Here is a 17,322-nt window from a genome sequence, read left to right on the forward strand (position 1 = left end):
AGATATTATGTGCTAAGATGAGCTTATTTATTAATCAGGGACAATAAACATTAATCAACATGAATGTGCTAGTGTTAGCCAACTGGCTAATTTTCAACTACAGCCCCTGAGCCCTGGTGCTATAAGCCAATTTATTTGTTATTTATTATTACTACCTTTAAGCACATTCATTTCATTCATTTTGTAACCTTCTTGTTTTTATGTTCTATGCCATTTTATTTTTATTCTGAAGAAATCTGAGCTGTATTACATGTATGAAAGTTGACAAACATACAAAAGCTTATTATTTACTATTAGAACTGCTTAAATGTCAAGGGGCCATATGTAAGCTCACAATTTAGTTCCTCACACTCAACTCCAGAACATACATGTTCTATAGGTATTACTGAATAAAACATTCATATTCAGTCTGTTGTCACACTAAGATTAATAAGAAATCTAGGGTTCAAGGGTTAAAGTTCACATACAGACAAAACTAGCATTATAACAAGCTGAGTGGAATCTGATGTGCACCCTCTAGTGGCATTAAGCAGAAGTGTCCACTACTGCACATTCTGTTTATGTTCCAGTCAGTCATATTGACCATAATGAGCAACACAGATTTCACTCACAGTCCAGTTTGTATGACTCTTTTATAGCTACTGTAAACACCATCAAATCTGGAAGGAAACATTAAAAAGGCAGTGAGAACAGTTTGTACTGATGACGAGTTACACTCCAAAAGGGAGATTAAAGCACACATCCTTTTTTTCATTTCATTTTTCCTGCATTTTATTTTTTTCTTGTGAGGTCCACTTAATGACATTTGTGTGTTTAAGTACCAAATATAAATAAATTTTAAATAAATTTTTACATGCCTATTTTTTAAACCTTTTTTTATCCCTTAGAATTAAACAGGCTCTTTTGTTACTGTGGCCTTAGAACTGATATAGGTAAATGAGCTGTGTTCTTATCGGCTGGTCTGTATTGAGCCTCAGTCCAGGCTTAAACACTTCTTATAACAACATCAGTGTGAATGGGCGGGGCTAAACTGCTGAAGGCTTATAAGGTATGTATATGTAAATGCAATGTCTTTTGTGACATCACAAAACAGTAAATACAAAACAGGCTGTTTTTGCAGTTTAGCTTTCATATATGGACTGATAAGTGAACAGGATGTTTTGAATCTTTAACAGTGTTTACATACTACATCGTTTCTTGTTTTTTGTGATACGATCACAACAACAACAATAATAATCATAATCATAATCATCATAATAAATAACACTCATGCCCGTAACGGATTTTTACAATGTACAACTTTATTTTTAATGAACTCTCAGTGGTTGGTAGTCACAGCACAGCTTGCATGTAGGAAGCCACACGTCTATTTTACAACAAGAGGATGGGAAATTTTTAAAAAGGAGGAAAAAATAAACATTAAAACAAAACCGAAAAAAAAATTATAATTTTAAAACCTAAACCAAAAGAGGAGAGCTGACAGTCCAACAGCGACTTTTTTATCCTTCTTCTTCTCTCAACTACAGTATTTTTAAAAGGCCACTGAAATGCATAAAGTTCATTCACTCATTCTTTTCCGATGCACGGACTTCCTCTGACACGGTGACCAAAAGTTTGCTTTAAAAGAAAAGAAAAGAAAAGAAAAAGGAGAAAAAAATGGACAGCGAGACTCCTGGCATGGCATCATCGACAGTGCATGTAGACAATGTAAAAATAAAATAAAAATTAAAAAAAAGGGGCTGGGTTAGCGATACCTAGGCATATCCTTAGTGACAACACCTCGGCTAATACTAACAGCGGGGGGGCAGGGTAGAAAGAAAGAAAAAAAAACAGCACTCTTTCAAATATACGGAATACAACGCGTGTGAAAAGTAGTGAATTATATTATTCTTATGTCACAATTACCGTGAATATTTCTTTAAAACTTGAAAGAATGCGCTGAACACCTTGTAAGCTGTTCCCTTATTTTCATAGGGAGGCGCTACTGTTTATTCGATGTTTTCAGACTATAAAAGAAGAAAATAGTTAAAACACACCTTTTTTCAGTTTCGTTTCATCCTCTGGAGTTGGTAATATTTCAACAGTAACAGACAGAAAGCATGCCATGTGCTTGTCTCAAACAATACATACAGGTATATACAGCTTCACTCAGTACCTGCTAAAAACAACGTGAGGAATATAAACCATCGACTACACTACAAACTTAAAGAGGAGAAATTTGGGGTTGTAGGGGGAAGGAAGAGGAAGAGAAAGAGAAGGAAGAGGGGAGGAAAAAGTGACAGGAAGCGAGGAGGGTGAGCGATGGAAAAAGAGAAGTGAACATTTTCTATGTGAGATGGACTGATCTTTTAAAGCATTTTATTATTTAATGAAGAATAAGACGCGTATTGCACATTCAGTGAAAGCTTAAGATTCCACCTGATCCAAAAAAAGGGGGCGTGGGGGGGGGGCGGGGGTCGTCAGGGTGTGTGAGTATGTGCAGGAGCAGGGGAAAAGGTCAGGGTGTGTGCGCGTGCCAACACTGATGAATGCTGAGAAGTCCACTGCTGAGAAACAGTGCCGCCAAATCAGAAAAAGGGGGCGGGACTTACAGCATGGAAAGAGATGATTGGAGGATAGAGAGAGAGAGCGAGAGAGAGAGAGAGAGCGCGAGAGAGCGAGAAAGACGGGGAAAAAAAGAAAGAGAATGAGCTGCATAACATTTCTATGCACAAAAAAGACTAATAAAAAAATTAGAAAAAGCTAGCATGTGGCACAAATAAAAATAAAATGAGGTGTAACTGCTCTTCTGTGAAAGCCAAGAGAAAACGAGGAAAAAATAAAGAAAGAAAAAAAGTGTTCTGTGATTTTTTTGTTGTTTTTATTTTATGTACAGCTAAGGCTTTACTGGTTAAATAGTTCTGGAGGCTTTTTTTTTATCCAGGCCAACAATGCATCTGTGCCGTCAGCGTCTCTCGTTTTCTCTCAGCGATGTAAATGTAAACTCTGGCGCTGCGAGCGTGCACAGAAGAGCGGGTGGGATGAAGTGATGCAGATGGAGAGGAGAGGAGCGAGTGATGGTGGGGAAAGAAAGACAGAGGGATAAAGAGAAAGAGAAAAAGGAAATGGGGTACAGTGACCAGGAAGAAGGAGCCATCTCGTTGCTGATGTCTGCTGTAATTAATAATCTAGGGGGGGTGTAATACCAGACGCTGCCACTGGGGGAAGAGAGGCGCTGTTCTATTTGGAAAGCTTGCTAATGACTCGAATCAAAGCACCGTTCTCATCCTTCAGTCTCTGGTTGTCAGCTTTCAAGTCTGGTAGCGTCTGAAAGACAAAAAGGAATAAAGAAAGAGAGAATTTAGACAGATCTGAATGAAAAATCCAAATAAGTGGAGCCAAAATCAGCTCTAGCTCCTGATGGTGTTTGCTAGGGGTGTAAATAAATCTCTTATCTCAAAATCAATTGCGACTCTTTAGGAAACGATTCAGTTCATCACGAAATTTCACCACAAATCAGTTTTTCTGGCAAGGCTTTACACTACATGTTGGAACATTGCTGTGAGGATTTGACTGCATTCAGCTACAAGACCATTAGTGAGGTCAGGTACTGACAAGATATTGGATGGAGCTCCATCACTTCAGAGAACAGTTCCACTCCTCCACAGCCCAGTGCTGGGGGGCTTTATACCCCGCTTGCTGATGCTTAACATGGGGAATGGTGACCTTAGGCTTATGTGCAGCTGCTCCAGAGTGTTCCATAATGAAGATTATACAAGCTGTGAGCTCACAACTGAATGCTGGAGTCAGCAGTGGGCTCACCTTAAAGTAGCTGAATTCACTCATTAGAAGGGTTGTACGGAGACTTTTGGACACACAGTGTATTTACACAGTGGAATACAGACAATAAAAAACTATACATCAAGCTTTTATTTTGCTCATTATGCTTGAAATAGCCAAATTATTACTACTATTACTGTAAAATTTCTAAGCCTCAGTTACACATCGAACATGACGTCAGTAAACGACACGAAAAAGTGAAATATTCAATTATTCACATCAAAATGTAATGCATACTGAACCCCACCCTTTTTTTGGAATTCTGCTGTAAGTTCAGGCCAAGAAAAAAACAGGAAAACAGGCAGAATGTCTTGATGTTCACAGAAAGTGTCATTGGAATTTATTTTGGGCTGTTTTCAGTACAAAAATAAAGCCACACTTGAGCCGTTTTAGATCACTTCATAGCCCTGTCCTCTTCTACAGAGACTGGACTGTCTCATTTTATCCACATGTGCATCACTTCATAGCTTCAGAATGAACATTTATCTATGACAGTACAGAAAATGATGTGATAAAGCTGTGACTCAAAAGACATATCTGAAATAGAGGCTCCTCAATAGTAAAAAGCATGGAGTGGGTATTACTACTGCTACAATAAAGCTGCAATACAGTACAATAATTACAATTGTTTACATTATTTCAAACTATTATTTATTTATTCGTTTATTTTATAGTGATCAGTATTATAATGCATGTTTACTGTTTTTACTGTGCTGTTCTTTTGCTCTGTTCTCATCTCTAATTCAACAATATAGTTTACGCAAACAGCTCACAGTGGAGGAAGTCTGAAAGAGTAACTAAAATTCATTTAGTGGTGAAAATGTACTGTCGTACTGAATATTTGTGATGATTTATGTTCGTGTAAACAAGTTCACAAAAATTTGCTGGGCAGCTTCTCAAGCAGTTTGTCAGAAGTGACATGACTGACCTCACCTGGTTCCCCCTGGAAATAGCGAGATGGCTGGGTCCATTTTCTATATACTGTCAATGCACAAAATGGGCATATGGTAACACAGACAGACTACTTTCCATATAGTAAAAGTGAAAGGAGCTCACTGCCTCATTCAGGAGCTGGAACTAAAGATATGTGCCTCAGCTCGGATCTCAATAACGCTCAATTTTGTAGATGCAGCCCCACACGAGACATCCTATAACGTTCATCTAGTTCTGGTCGCCGGGGTACAGCTGACCAGTCGTACTGGTTGTCGTCATGTCAACAGCAGTGATTGGCATGTCGAATACAATAACGTTTTGTTTTCCCTATCTGAAAAATGGCGTTCGACGTGCACGATATCAACAGTTAAACACACGTTCCAATTCATTTATTGACATCCGAATAAACTGCATGAATAAATAGTGCTCGGCGTGCGGTTTCTGCGGTTTTACACCCCTAGTGTTTGCACATTCCTTTCCCCAACACTCTTTGTCAGACACTGTCACACACTAATCTCCACACACTGACAGCAGCCTGAACTACAAATCTAATCAGCTCACTGCAGGTCAATCCAAAACTCTGCAAAACACCAGCCATGCAAATCAGAAAGCTGCTGCAGTTCTCAAACCTAGAAGAGAAGAGGAGAAACTACTAATCTCTCTCACACACAAAATGCACACACTCAGGAGCTCAACACACCCACAAAGGCTTAATCTCTCTGACCGGAGAGCCTACAACAGAAGCGTAGAGTGGTTAAAGGAACGGTTCAGCCAAAAGCCAAACTTTCAGCACCCATCTTACCCCAAATGTACTTGATCAGCCAAGGCATGTTTGTCAGTTGTTTGCTGTAGTTTTACACCTGAGCTACGGGGATAAATCAATAGTAATAGCTAACAAGTAATGGAACATTTCAACAGCAGCAACTCCTGGTTGTGGGCAGTGTGGCAAAAATGACTATAATTAAAAATTTGGTTCCTGTATATATCACAGCATATATTTATATGCTTATTGGCAGTAAGTGTGTTTTTGCCAGTAAAAACACTATATAATGTTATAATAAATACCACTAACCATAAACACAGTAGCACATAAGAGTGTGTTGTTTTCTGCAGAACATAATAAAAATGTGTTGTTTTTATTAAAGTTATGAATATGCTGGTTTGAAGAACAGGTTTGGTTTGGCTACTACATTCAATCTGCAGCACCTGATTTAATTTAATGAATAACTGATTAGATACACCAGTTGTTGGATAGTAACTGTATATTGGACATTCTTGATTAGAACTTGGAAATGGTTAAGCTAACTCACATCACAATGGACTGTTTATTTATTTGTATTTTGTATATAACCGGCCATCTTTACATATCATTTTCTCAGATGGCGAAAACTGCACAGTACTGCATGCGCTAGCCTTGGTGCTATAACACAACAGGGGAAACTAGTGGGAATTTACTGCGACTAACACCGGCCTAAAGTGGCTTATTTAAAAACCCTTAAGCGCTTTTTCACCAACATGGTGAAACTCGAGCCCTGTCATAATAAAAAATACTACTATCCCTATTACAGTTTAGTGGTATAATCACACTGCAGCCTGCCAGCTTTGTCCCAGTGGGAGAATTATGAAGATGTTATAGACTGGAAAAATCAATAAAACGCTTCATAAAAACACACACACACACACACACGCTCCAAAACACAGCCAGAGGAAGTGAAAGTGTCCAAAAAGAGAGGAGTGGAGGGGAAAAAAAAAAAGTGACCGATTCAAGCTAAACAGATGAAACAGGATTTTGGAATTAAATCATAGTTTGGCAAAAATATAAATTTCCCCAGTTTTCTCCCTGTCTGACGTTTACGTCTTTAGTTTTACACTAGAGCTATGAGGCTAATGTAGCTAAGAAGTAATGGAAACTTATTAGCATCAACAATTAGCATGGCGCTAACTGTATGCCTAAATCATCGCAGTTCTGCCTCAAACTGTGTTGAGCTGTTAAGTAATTTCAATAGACTTTATGTGGCTTTTATGGTGGACAAAAGCATGCTAGCATAATTAATGTGTCCATCTTTTTGTCTATGTTTATAATGGTCTATGAGATTACTTGGTGCATGGTTTAAGAAGGGCGTGTGGTATTTTTGGCACAATTAGCGCCAATTAGCACCATGCTAATTCTTGATGCTAACAAGCGTCCATTACTTACTAGCTACATTAGCCTCGTAGCTCCAGTGTAAAACTACACAAGCAAACATCAGAAACCAAACATGTCTACAACTACAACTACATTTGGGGTAAGCGGGAAAACTGTAAAAATGTATTTTCTGCAAACTATTTCTTTAATTATCTTACCAAAAGTATGCCGAAAAAGATGCTGAAATAAATCAGCATGGTTGCCAGTTACAAAATTAGAATAATGTTGAAGCCATGCAGTTCAGAATAGCCTCAGGCTGGAAAGACACAGCAGAACCAGAACAAGATCCAAAAACAAAAGGAGGTTCTTTAAAATCCAAAAATTCAGACAAAACTGTCCAAAAGTCACCAAAATGCTTGCCAAGCACATCATGCAAGAAGCCAGGACAATCCAAAAGGAGCTACACTCCACAGCAAATCACTCGAGACTGGGGCAAAATCAACACAAAAAAGGAAACAAAATCTATAACAGTTCAATTTATTACTAAGAAACTGCAAAAACTATAAATTAGTTGCATTTTAATTCTATACTTATTTTTAAAATTTTAATATTTTAAATTTAACACTGTATATGTACATATATCCTTTTTGTTATCCAGATAAATACAACACACATACACTGACATTCAGAAGTTTGGAATCACTTTCTTTTATTATTTTGTAAACAATAATGCGCACAAAGTTAATTTAAATATTACACTTTAAACGACAACAGCTGTTTCTGGATTTTTTATTCAGCATCTCTTTTTATTATAATTTAATTCTGTATGTTAACTTTATTATAATCTCTGTCAAAAATTATTTTATTATAACCTCTTTCTGAATTAGTTTTTAATTTAATTTTATTATAACTTCATAACTTAATTCTGAACATTAATTTTATTAATCCCCCCCCCACCTCCAGAACCATGCTGAGTAATGGGGAGGGGAAGGGCCATCCTTTCCACCCAGAGAGAGTGAAACCAAGAGCTGTCCTGGACTTCTGGGCACAGATGGCCGTAGGGGATCTCAGAAGATTGAACTCGTGCAGGATTTTAATTTTATCAGAACCTCTTTCTGGATATGAATTTTAAAGAAAATCACTCTTGATGATCTACATTTTAGAATCATCTACAACTCTGTTCACTATTCTGAACTCAAGTAACATTTATTTTTGCTTATTTCTTTATTTATAGCTTTTGTTCTTAGTACTAATTGCAAGCTGTAAATCTGCATAGCACATTAGCACATCAGATACATTTGTCTGCACTGATATTATCGAAAACTGTGATTCCAAACCTTTGAACCATAGTGTGTACATATGTATTAATATGTATTTATAATAAGTTAATATAGGTTACATATGAGTATTTTGCATCAAAGTTTACATCTACTGAATGTATTTCTTGCAACGTTATCAGGATTTTTCTCAGTAATAATTGTACTGTAAATAAAAAGGGGAAAAACGTCCCCTTTAATAAATGCAGGGGATTTTCAGAGCGGGCGGAGTCACAGCTGGAGGAGGCTGGCACCTGCCTGTGTGTGAGGGCGGGTCTGAGGGTATGTGTGAGTGTGCTGGGGGTTTAGAGGTCAGCGGAGGGCGGCTGGCCGCAGCTCTGAGCGAGAGTGAGTCTGTAGAGCACTCGGGCCAGCGCCCTGTTCTCCGCCTGCAAACGCTCATTATACCCCCGCAGAGACTGCACCTGCTTTACCTCAGGCAGACTCTACAGAGAGAGAGAGAGAGAGAGAGAGAGAGAGAGAGAGAGAGAGAGAGAGAGAGAGAGAACGAGAACGAGCAAGAGAGAGACAGAGAGAGAGATGGAAGAATGGAGAGCGGAAATGTGGAAAGACGTGAAGGAGACAGCAGATACAGTTAAGGAAAAGAAGAAACAGGAGAAAAAAAATAAAAAAGTAAGAGATACACAGAGCAACAGGTCACGTGACCACAACATGAAGAAAGAAGCGAGGGTCAGAAAGAGCGAGGAAAATAGAGAAATGTAAGGAGCGAAGATTCAGTAAAAATTTCAACACAGCATTCAACAGTGCCACAACCCTTCAGCTGCACATGTATACCACACTCACATACACACACACATACACACACACACATACACATTCACACACACACACACACACACACATACACATTCACACACACATTCACACACACATACACAGGCCTTTTCAGGAACTAAACACAGAATGTAACAGCACTTTTGTTAACCCTCTAGGGTCTAAGGTCATTTTCTCGATTTTATCTTCTTAAATTCGCCTTTAAAGGCACTTGCATACAACATGATACCCATATGTTTCATATCAAAATGATCTTTGTTGCCACTTTCCAAAAACACTGCATTTCACATGTCTGCAATGTCGACTGAATGAAGAATGAAGGGTTTCTGGCGTGATGGGTCAGTCCTTGTGATTTCCCGAGTGTCCAATGGTCGGTTTCACATAAAATGCAGATGGACACAGGAATCCACCAATTACACACGCTGAGAGGCAGATGACGTGTATCTCAGCCCCTCTTCTCAGCCTCATAACCTAGATGTAAGTCATGTGTGATCTTGTGATAAGATGGAATGGAAAGTGCGATACAGATTCAGGAAATATTTGATTGAATATTTTGACCGGATTTCTGTGCTGTGCTCTCAAAGATAGACAAACATTTATACAAACATCGAATCTGATGCCTGGGTGAGTTCGCGAACCCCAGAGGGTTAACAGAAGTCACTTAACTTATGTGTACATGTTTACTCTTACTGTTGTCTTCTATAGGCTTACTCAGCTGCACGTTATGAAATATATGATATGAGTAATGTCTGCGCTTTGTGTATTTATCTCAAATAACTTTAGCACTATGGGAGCTGGATTAGTTCTAGCTGGGCTGTTTCTGTAATTTGTGCAATTAGTCACTGGATCTGGGTTTTAATCCACTATGAATCTACAGTGTGTACTTTTGACAGTCAGACAGTGATAACTGTTGGGTCATTTTAATCCAGTATGCATCTGTATTGGTTACAGTTTGACAGTAATAATTATGACATGATTTTAATCTGGTATGAATCTACAGGGTGTACTTTTTTCACTCTGACAATAAAAAATTGTTAAGTAATTTTAATCCAGTATGAATTGTAGTGATTACAGTCTGACAGTAATAATTGTGGAGTGATTTAATCCAGTCTGAATCTGCATTGTGCGTCTTTATACTTGAACTATATAAATGTTCTTCTGTAAATTAATTTGGAGCTCCCTCAGTAATAGCAGTCCTGTTCCAATCCACTTGATGCTAATGTAACATAGAACCTGCTTTTAGATACACTTTACCATTATTAAGTGTGACCTTTTAACCATTGGGAATTTGGGGAAATTACACACATAACTATCCCAAACAACTCAGCCAATCAAATCACACAAATTACATTACACAACTTCCTCTGGGAAACCTAATCCTGCTCTAATAGTGCTTATGTTAGTCATGTCAGTGCACACTGTGTTCCTGTCAATGTGATACTCTTTACTGACCAGTTTCCCATCAAGCCAAAAATCTAGCACCTAATACTTTCTGGCAAGTAGAGATACAGATTCTCATTAATACATGAGAAGAATGGCCATTTTCTTGTAGCAATACACAGTGCAATAGTATGCAGCTTATATTTATACAAATATCAATTATACAAGAGATGCAACAGTAATGGAATTGGGAAGGAGACTGCTGAGTATGTTTACAGAGATACAAAGGCATAGAGATAAAGCCAGACTTCCTTTATAGTGTAAGATTCAGAGTGGTTTACTGTAAAATGCCTCAGAATTGTTGACAGTGGTGGTGGTAGAAACCAAACATCTGTGTTTTGAGAAGATTTTGACCTAAAATGTATTCAAATCCATTCATGGTTTAGAGGTACATGCAGATTGTAGTACGTTTAGATGTACCACTATTTTACCATCATTAACTTTACATACAAAAACTCAGAGGATGCATGCATGTTCATTGGTGGTTTTGGATAGTAAATAAAATGATTATTTGCATTTTAGACATCACAAACCCTGGTTCCTATCAACGCAACCATAAAGAAATTAAAGAGACCAAAAATTTCTCTACCATGAACCATTTCACGTCCAACCACTCTGAGTGACTTTACATACACTTCAACCAGTAAGTTATGAAGAAATACTGAGAAATTGGTGGAAGTCCAAAAGAAGATGCATGTGTGTGTGTGTCAGTACCTTAAGTTCCTCCTCCATCTCAGAAATCTTCCTTTCTAGAGCTCTTCTTTCCTGTAGATACACAACACATACTGCTTAGAGACAAGTTCACGTCGCACACACACACACACAGACACACACGCACACACACACACACACACACACACACACGCACACAGATTTAGAGAAAAGGATGCATGATGTGAATGGCTGCTAAAAAGTGAAAAACACAACAAGCTGATCTGTGGAAAAGCTAAGATGAAAGTGCAGAGCTTAAATACAAAACACAATTTGTGAAATAAACACACATTGGTGGTAGAAATGCACATGATGGGATTGTTAAGGAGTGTTAACGGGGCACTGAATAAGTGAGGTAAATGAGTGTCTGGGTAAAAGTTTTAAAGGAATAGTTTAGTGTGTCCTAGTTGGCAGTGTAAACCCATTATGGGGGGAATGAATGCAGCCTTAGGAATGTCACGAATGCTCTGAGGGAAATCTCACGTTAGAGAACAAAAGCTTATTCAGCACAATCTGGAACGCTTAGGTAACGCTGGGAACGAGGAAAACTGCTGGGAGTGAACAGAAAGGATGACGGTACATTACAGTAAAAGGTAACAGAAGAAATAAAGCTAGAGTATTACCGTAATATTGTATGATGTTATAATAACAATAATTATAATAAAAGATAATAATTATAATAAAATAGAATAACAGATGCACTGTGTATGTGACGGATGCCTTAGCAAATCTTTTCCATATTAGACAAACAAAATTAGAATTAAATTAATAATGCCATGACAGTATTCAAACAGGCGACTAAAATACAAAAAGGGCACGTCAACTAAGTTACTAAGACTGATAATTCAAAACGATAGCATGAAACCTTTGAGGAAAAATTATTCTCTAAGCCTTTTACAAAGTGTAAATTTAGGGGAGTGCCTAGGCACATGGGAGGCCCCCAAAAACCTGTTTAGGACCCCCAAAATCTACAGCCAGCCCATGATACGTAAAATGATTTCAAACAATTTTATTCCAAATCCCTTCACTTGTGCTAACAGATTTATATTAGAACATCATCTGTGTTTTCAATATGATGATTTTGCAAAAAAAAAGAATTCATGCAAATGTAATTCAAACTAATTCTTGAAGATGTGTGTTCAAATCATCACAAAAAGCACATGCAGAACTTCAAATGGAAAAAAAAAGCCCACATACCTTTCACTTACACACACACACACACACACACACACACAAACACGCATACACTCTATGACTACTGCTGGACCGAAAGGTGACCACACGTTGCACTAAATTCAAAACACACACGGGTGACAGAGGGCGTTTGTGATTGGCTGATGGGGTTGGTCCCACCCCTTCGGCTGTGACAGGCATGTGATTCAGCCAACAGCAGAACCGTAAAACTCTATGAACGCAGGTTAGACTTTACCCATAGCACCCAGCTTGTACTGAGGCCTGCCAGCAACCTTCAGACATAAACGAGTGGGAAGGGATTATGGGCTGGCCAGTTAGTAGACATTTACAGGACACAGTGCAGTACCTTCATCTACATCAATGCTATTCACTCTCTGCATCTGAGCTCCACAGATGATCAATAAACCCAGACAACACCAACCCAACATTCTCCAACAAACACTAATCACTCAATCACACAATCAAACAAATGCCCAACCACTCTCGATCGGTTACTCTCCAATGCCAGTATTTTCCACTAAACACTATAATTCTCCACTGTCAGTCTCTATCGAACACCATCATTTTTCAACACCACCATATTCAATCACTGTTAGTCTCCATCAACCAACCAACATTCTACATCAAATTCATTCTTCCCAAAACACTGTTAGTCTCCATCAAACACCACCATTCTCCACCAAACGCCACCATTCTGTAACAAACACCATAATTTTTGACTAAAAGCACCATCGGTCTCCAACATAAAACATTTTCTACAATTACTGTCTTCAGAAAAATGACAATCAAGCTTCAAGAAAAGTCTCCACCAAATACCAGCCATTCTTTACCAAACAATCTTTTTCCACCGAATGTCCATCATTCTCGACCAAACACCAGCGTTCTTCACCAAACATCGTCAATTTTCGATAAGCACCAATCGCTCTACACCAATTATATTTTCATTCTCCATCAAATAATTACATTCTCAACCGAACACTATCAGTCTAAAACAATCAATCATTCTCCTAAAATCATTCAACAATTATTCTTTACCAAAGAACATCATTCTGAGGTCATTCTTGAACAAACACCAATCACACAAATACCATCAAACACGTTTTCCAAAGCACATGATTCTCTACCAAGCTCCATGATTTTATTCCAAACTTCATCATTTTCCATCAAACTCCACGCTTCTCCAATCATTCTCCTGACAGCATTGTTCTCCACTAATTGCCAGTCTTTCTCCAACAAACACTATAATTCTCCATCAAACACCATCATTGCCCATTGAAAGCTGTGTTGGTGTTGCTCTGGGTGTAACCTGATAGTCCAGCTCTAAATCTGTAGAATGAAAATGACGTGTAGCTCCATTTCTCTGTGGGTCCTCAGAAGCAGAGATGAGATGTGTCGATGAAAAACAGTGATAGAGCATTGTTTATTAATCCATAAATGTCTATTATGGATATCATGCTCCATCACCATGAAGTACACTCACTCATCCATATCTACAGACAGGCCAAAGCATACTGTACATCACATTATGGAGCTTTGTTTCCTTCAATGCTTCCGCTGTACTACTAGTATATACAATTTATGTTCTATTTGGAAAAACAATCCATATATAGTGTACAAGAGTGTGATGAACATCTTTACCCTTTTCTCCATCTCCAGCTGTGACCTATCAGCAAAGCGTTCCTGTCTCTGTAACACAAACACACATAAACAATTTTTTTTCTTGCAAACCAGGACATCTACAAACTTCATGCTACATCAGCAGACACCACAGCACCATCTCACATTTCTTTGTTTATAAGAAAAAGGAATAAATGCCTTCTGTGTTAAAGTTAATATCAACATCTTGTCAACATGAACTAAACTGCAAACTATGTTGCTCAGCAGTGCTTTGAAGTGGAGGGGTCAACATCTAATTTTATAACTTTGTTTGGATGAATAACCTCAGGCATATTGCGTAAACTAGCCTAGACAGTCGAGTAGATGCAGAAATAAAGTAAAGAACAAAATTAAGGGGGCTACTTATCACAGTGGGCTCCACTTCCCACAATGCCTCCAATCAGGAAATGCTGAAATGTTAATTTTCTGTGTCTAAACGAAGTTCATGCCCGTATCTTACATGTATCACTATTTACTTAAACAGTGCTTTGAAGTAAAACAAAACAGGTCAATATTTCATTTCACAAGTGTGTTTACACTAATATCTTAAATCTTAAAGGCTTGTGTGTTTGTAACTGTAGCTTCCACTTCCTATAACCCTTCACAAATCAGCAAAGTCTGATTAAAAAAAAAGCAGAATGTGCGATTACAAATCAATCTGTGTGCACATTGTCTCTAGTTATCAGGTGGACAGTTGTTCTGAGCATGCTCATTTGGAGCCTCACCTGTGTGGCTTTCTCCAGCTGTAGCTTCAGATCTGCTAGCTCCAGATCTGTGTCACGTAACTGAGCCTTCAGCTTCTCATTTTCAGCTAGGACCTGTTCATAAAGCTGTACATACACATATACACAAATGGACTAACATAAACCCAAACAAGTAAGCACTAAATAATAAAAGAAGCATTTCTGATGGAGAGTGTATGGCTTTGTACGAAAAACTGCCCCTCTAATTTACACAACACTGGAATATCTGCAATATTTTTAATGACACCGATAAAAATTTGAATCATCAATATTAGATGGCAAGTCATGTAAGACTTAAGGTTAGCCGTCAGAAAATTCTGATACAATATTTTCTTTTACAAAATGGCCATCTTGTCCAGTGCTCATAACTGCCGCCAGCCAAAAAAAAAGTCCCTGTATTATTATATTATTATTTTGACATTGTTATTGCTATTGTTGCTGCTGTTAAGAGTTGGCTGATGTTTTTGTACCTTCTTATAGTCAGTGGTATCATCTCTGTCCAGTCGTGAGTACGGCCGACGGCCCTCTCGGTAGCCGCGGCTATCCAGGTGCTCGTAGCGGTCGGTATAAGATGTACTACTGGGCACTGTATCGTTTCTGAAGAGGAAAACATTGAAAATTCATTACCTCATTGACAGACACACACTCAGATAACAATCTACAATGTTATAAAACAATTTAATATAATACATTTGCTATATTACATATTTCTATGCATTGCAAACATTTGTAATATAAGCATTATTAATTCTGATAGTTTTATACTAGGGAGAGGTATCAGGGGTTTAAGGCAGACTACAGCATTCAGTCCCTTAACAGAGCAAAGTAACAGTGAATTTCCAAAAAATGAAACGCAACACTGTGTGACCTCGGAGGAGGCCCAAGTGTCTGTAAGAGCACACACCTGGACAGTCGGTCACTCTGCGGAGAAAAACAGAGAAATGACATGATTATAATTTATACTCAACCAAACAGCAGAAACTCACAGCCTTAAACAATGCAGCCAATGTAGCACTGAGGCAGAGTTATTTTATTTTTGATGGAAAAGGTATTTTGTGTTACATGTTATTCTCATGCTAAAGGTATGGACGCATTTTATACGAGGTCATTCATGGTTCTCTGGATTTGGATTACTGTTCTACTGTTGTGTACAGTATGGTGCAAAACTCAGCGACCATCCTTCATTTAATTAACATCCAGTAAAAGTTGATCAAGTACACATGATTTATTTATTTATTTTCCATCTGGACTAGTTTGCTTTACAACACCCTGCATGTAATCTCTGCAATGAACGAATTAAAAAAGTACATGTTGACAGTTTGGCTGCAAAACTATCATAAAACAATGTCTTAGACATCAGGCACCATATTCATTTTGCCTAATTATGTTTAGTAACGTTCTGAGAGGGAGCTTTTAGAGGCATTAAACTCTTCAGACGTCTGGTTCCTATCACCACTGTGAACAATTCTGACTTCGGAGAATTCCACATCAAACCACTCTGATTTTGTTTACATCCTAAACGTTAATTAATTTAGAATGGGATGTCATGAAACTCCTGTAGGTGACCCAATACATTTGTCCCTTTAGTGGTACATTATTTACTATATTTTTCAATTCCACATTATTTTTAATGCTCACACCTTAATAAGCAAACAAATACTAAGTTGGGTTCAGATATCCATGTATTCCAACGACAACACCCATTCATATTTCAGTTGCAAAGCATGCTGCGATTCAGCTTAAAATAGCTCACAAGTATGGTCCATTCTTTTCAGTCGTGCAGGGATAATGACTCATTTCCTATTTTTGTTTCTGACCCACCCAGTTCTCAAAAGACTTGATAAAACTCTGATCACTCACCCTGGCCTTGAAGGGAAGGCTGCTAACTCTAGCAAACAAGCCCACTTTTTAATTATTAGCTTTTCTCGTGTCTAAAGAGAGGTGGCTAACAGAAAGATAGCACTTTTAAACAAACCGGCATGCTAAATTATATAAAAATATAAGGAAAAGGTGCTAACAGGGCTAACTACGAATGAAAGCTAACAGCCACTGATTAGCATGATTTATTTCCAAAATGTGATTATTATTATAATATTATTTACAACCTTTCCCTCTATATTAGCAGCACTAGATTAGCCGAAGAACTGAAAGCTTCAAACGTTTTAATAATTCAGCCATGACGCACCTAGCAAAGCACTTGACAAGTGTTTATAATTCATCTCACTGAACTGGTATGAGTTGTTCTAATGCAGCTTTTTGTACTAGTTGTGGCTGCTAGCCAGACATAAACTCACCTCTAGTTTCTCCCTCTTTCTCTCTTTCACCTCCTCTGTCTGCTCCTCTTCCCCTCTATCTCTTTCTTTCTTTCTCTCCTTTTCCCTACCTCCATCCATCCCACTGTGTCTGGTGCAAATCCAGCCTGGTTTGTTTTTCTCTCTCTCTCTCTAAGCACTAGGCAGGGCACTCTTATCTTTCCCACTGCTGAGTCACAGAAACATTTCAGGTTTTCACAGCTTTAATTTGGTCTTGTGTCTTAAGCTCGGCTTTACAAGCTGACCTGAGAACAGTCATGTGCGCCTATGATACTCAG

General features: G+C 38.2%; 1 protein-coding gene across 9 annotated transcripts in view; it reads right to left on the minus strand.

Moving 5' to 3' along the window:
- Positions 1–1,656: 1,656 nt before the first annotated feature.
- ppp1r12a (protein phosphatase 1, regulatory subunit 12A) overlaps positions 1,657–17,322 on the minus strand; it is a 100,828-nt gene continuing 85,162 nt past the window's right edge. For 5 of the 9 annotated variants that reach the window (XM_036577189.1, XM_036577198.1, XM_036577197.1 and 2 more), the window contains 7 exons: positions 15,637–15,653; positions 15,203–15,329; positions 14,715–14,819; positions 13,972–14,019; positions 11,143–11,193; positions 8,452–8,639; positions 1,657–3,306 (listed from right to left, as the gene is read on the minus strand). In XM_036577189.1, coding sequence (XP_036433082.1) covers positions 8,499–8,639; positions 11,143–11,193; positions 13,972–14,019; positions 14,715–14,819; positions 15,203–15,329; positions 15,637–15,653 — 489 coding nt within the window. In that variant the 3' untranslated portion in view covers positions 1,657–3,306; positions 8,452–8,498. Of the gene's footprint in view, positions 3,307–8,451; positions 8,640–11,142; positions 11,194–12,568; positions 12,606–13,971; positions 14,020–14,714; positions 14,820–15,202; positions 15,330–15,636; positions 15,654–17,322 lie in introns of those variants that run through there. The other 4 variants (XM_036577192.1, XM_036577191.1, XM_036577194.1 and 1 more) reach the window with 3 other exon arrangements.

The sequence above is a fragment of the Colossoma macropomum genome, unplaced genomic scaffold (assembly GCF_904425465.1).
Source record: "Colossoma macropomum unplaced genomic scaffold, Colossoma_macropomum, whole genome shotgun sequence".
Classification (NCBI taxonomy): Eukaryota; Metazoa; Chordata; class Actinopteri; order Characiformes; family Serrasalmidae; genus Colossoma; species Colossoma macropomum.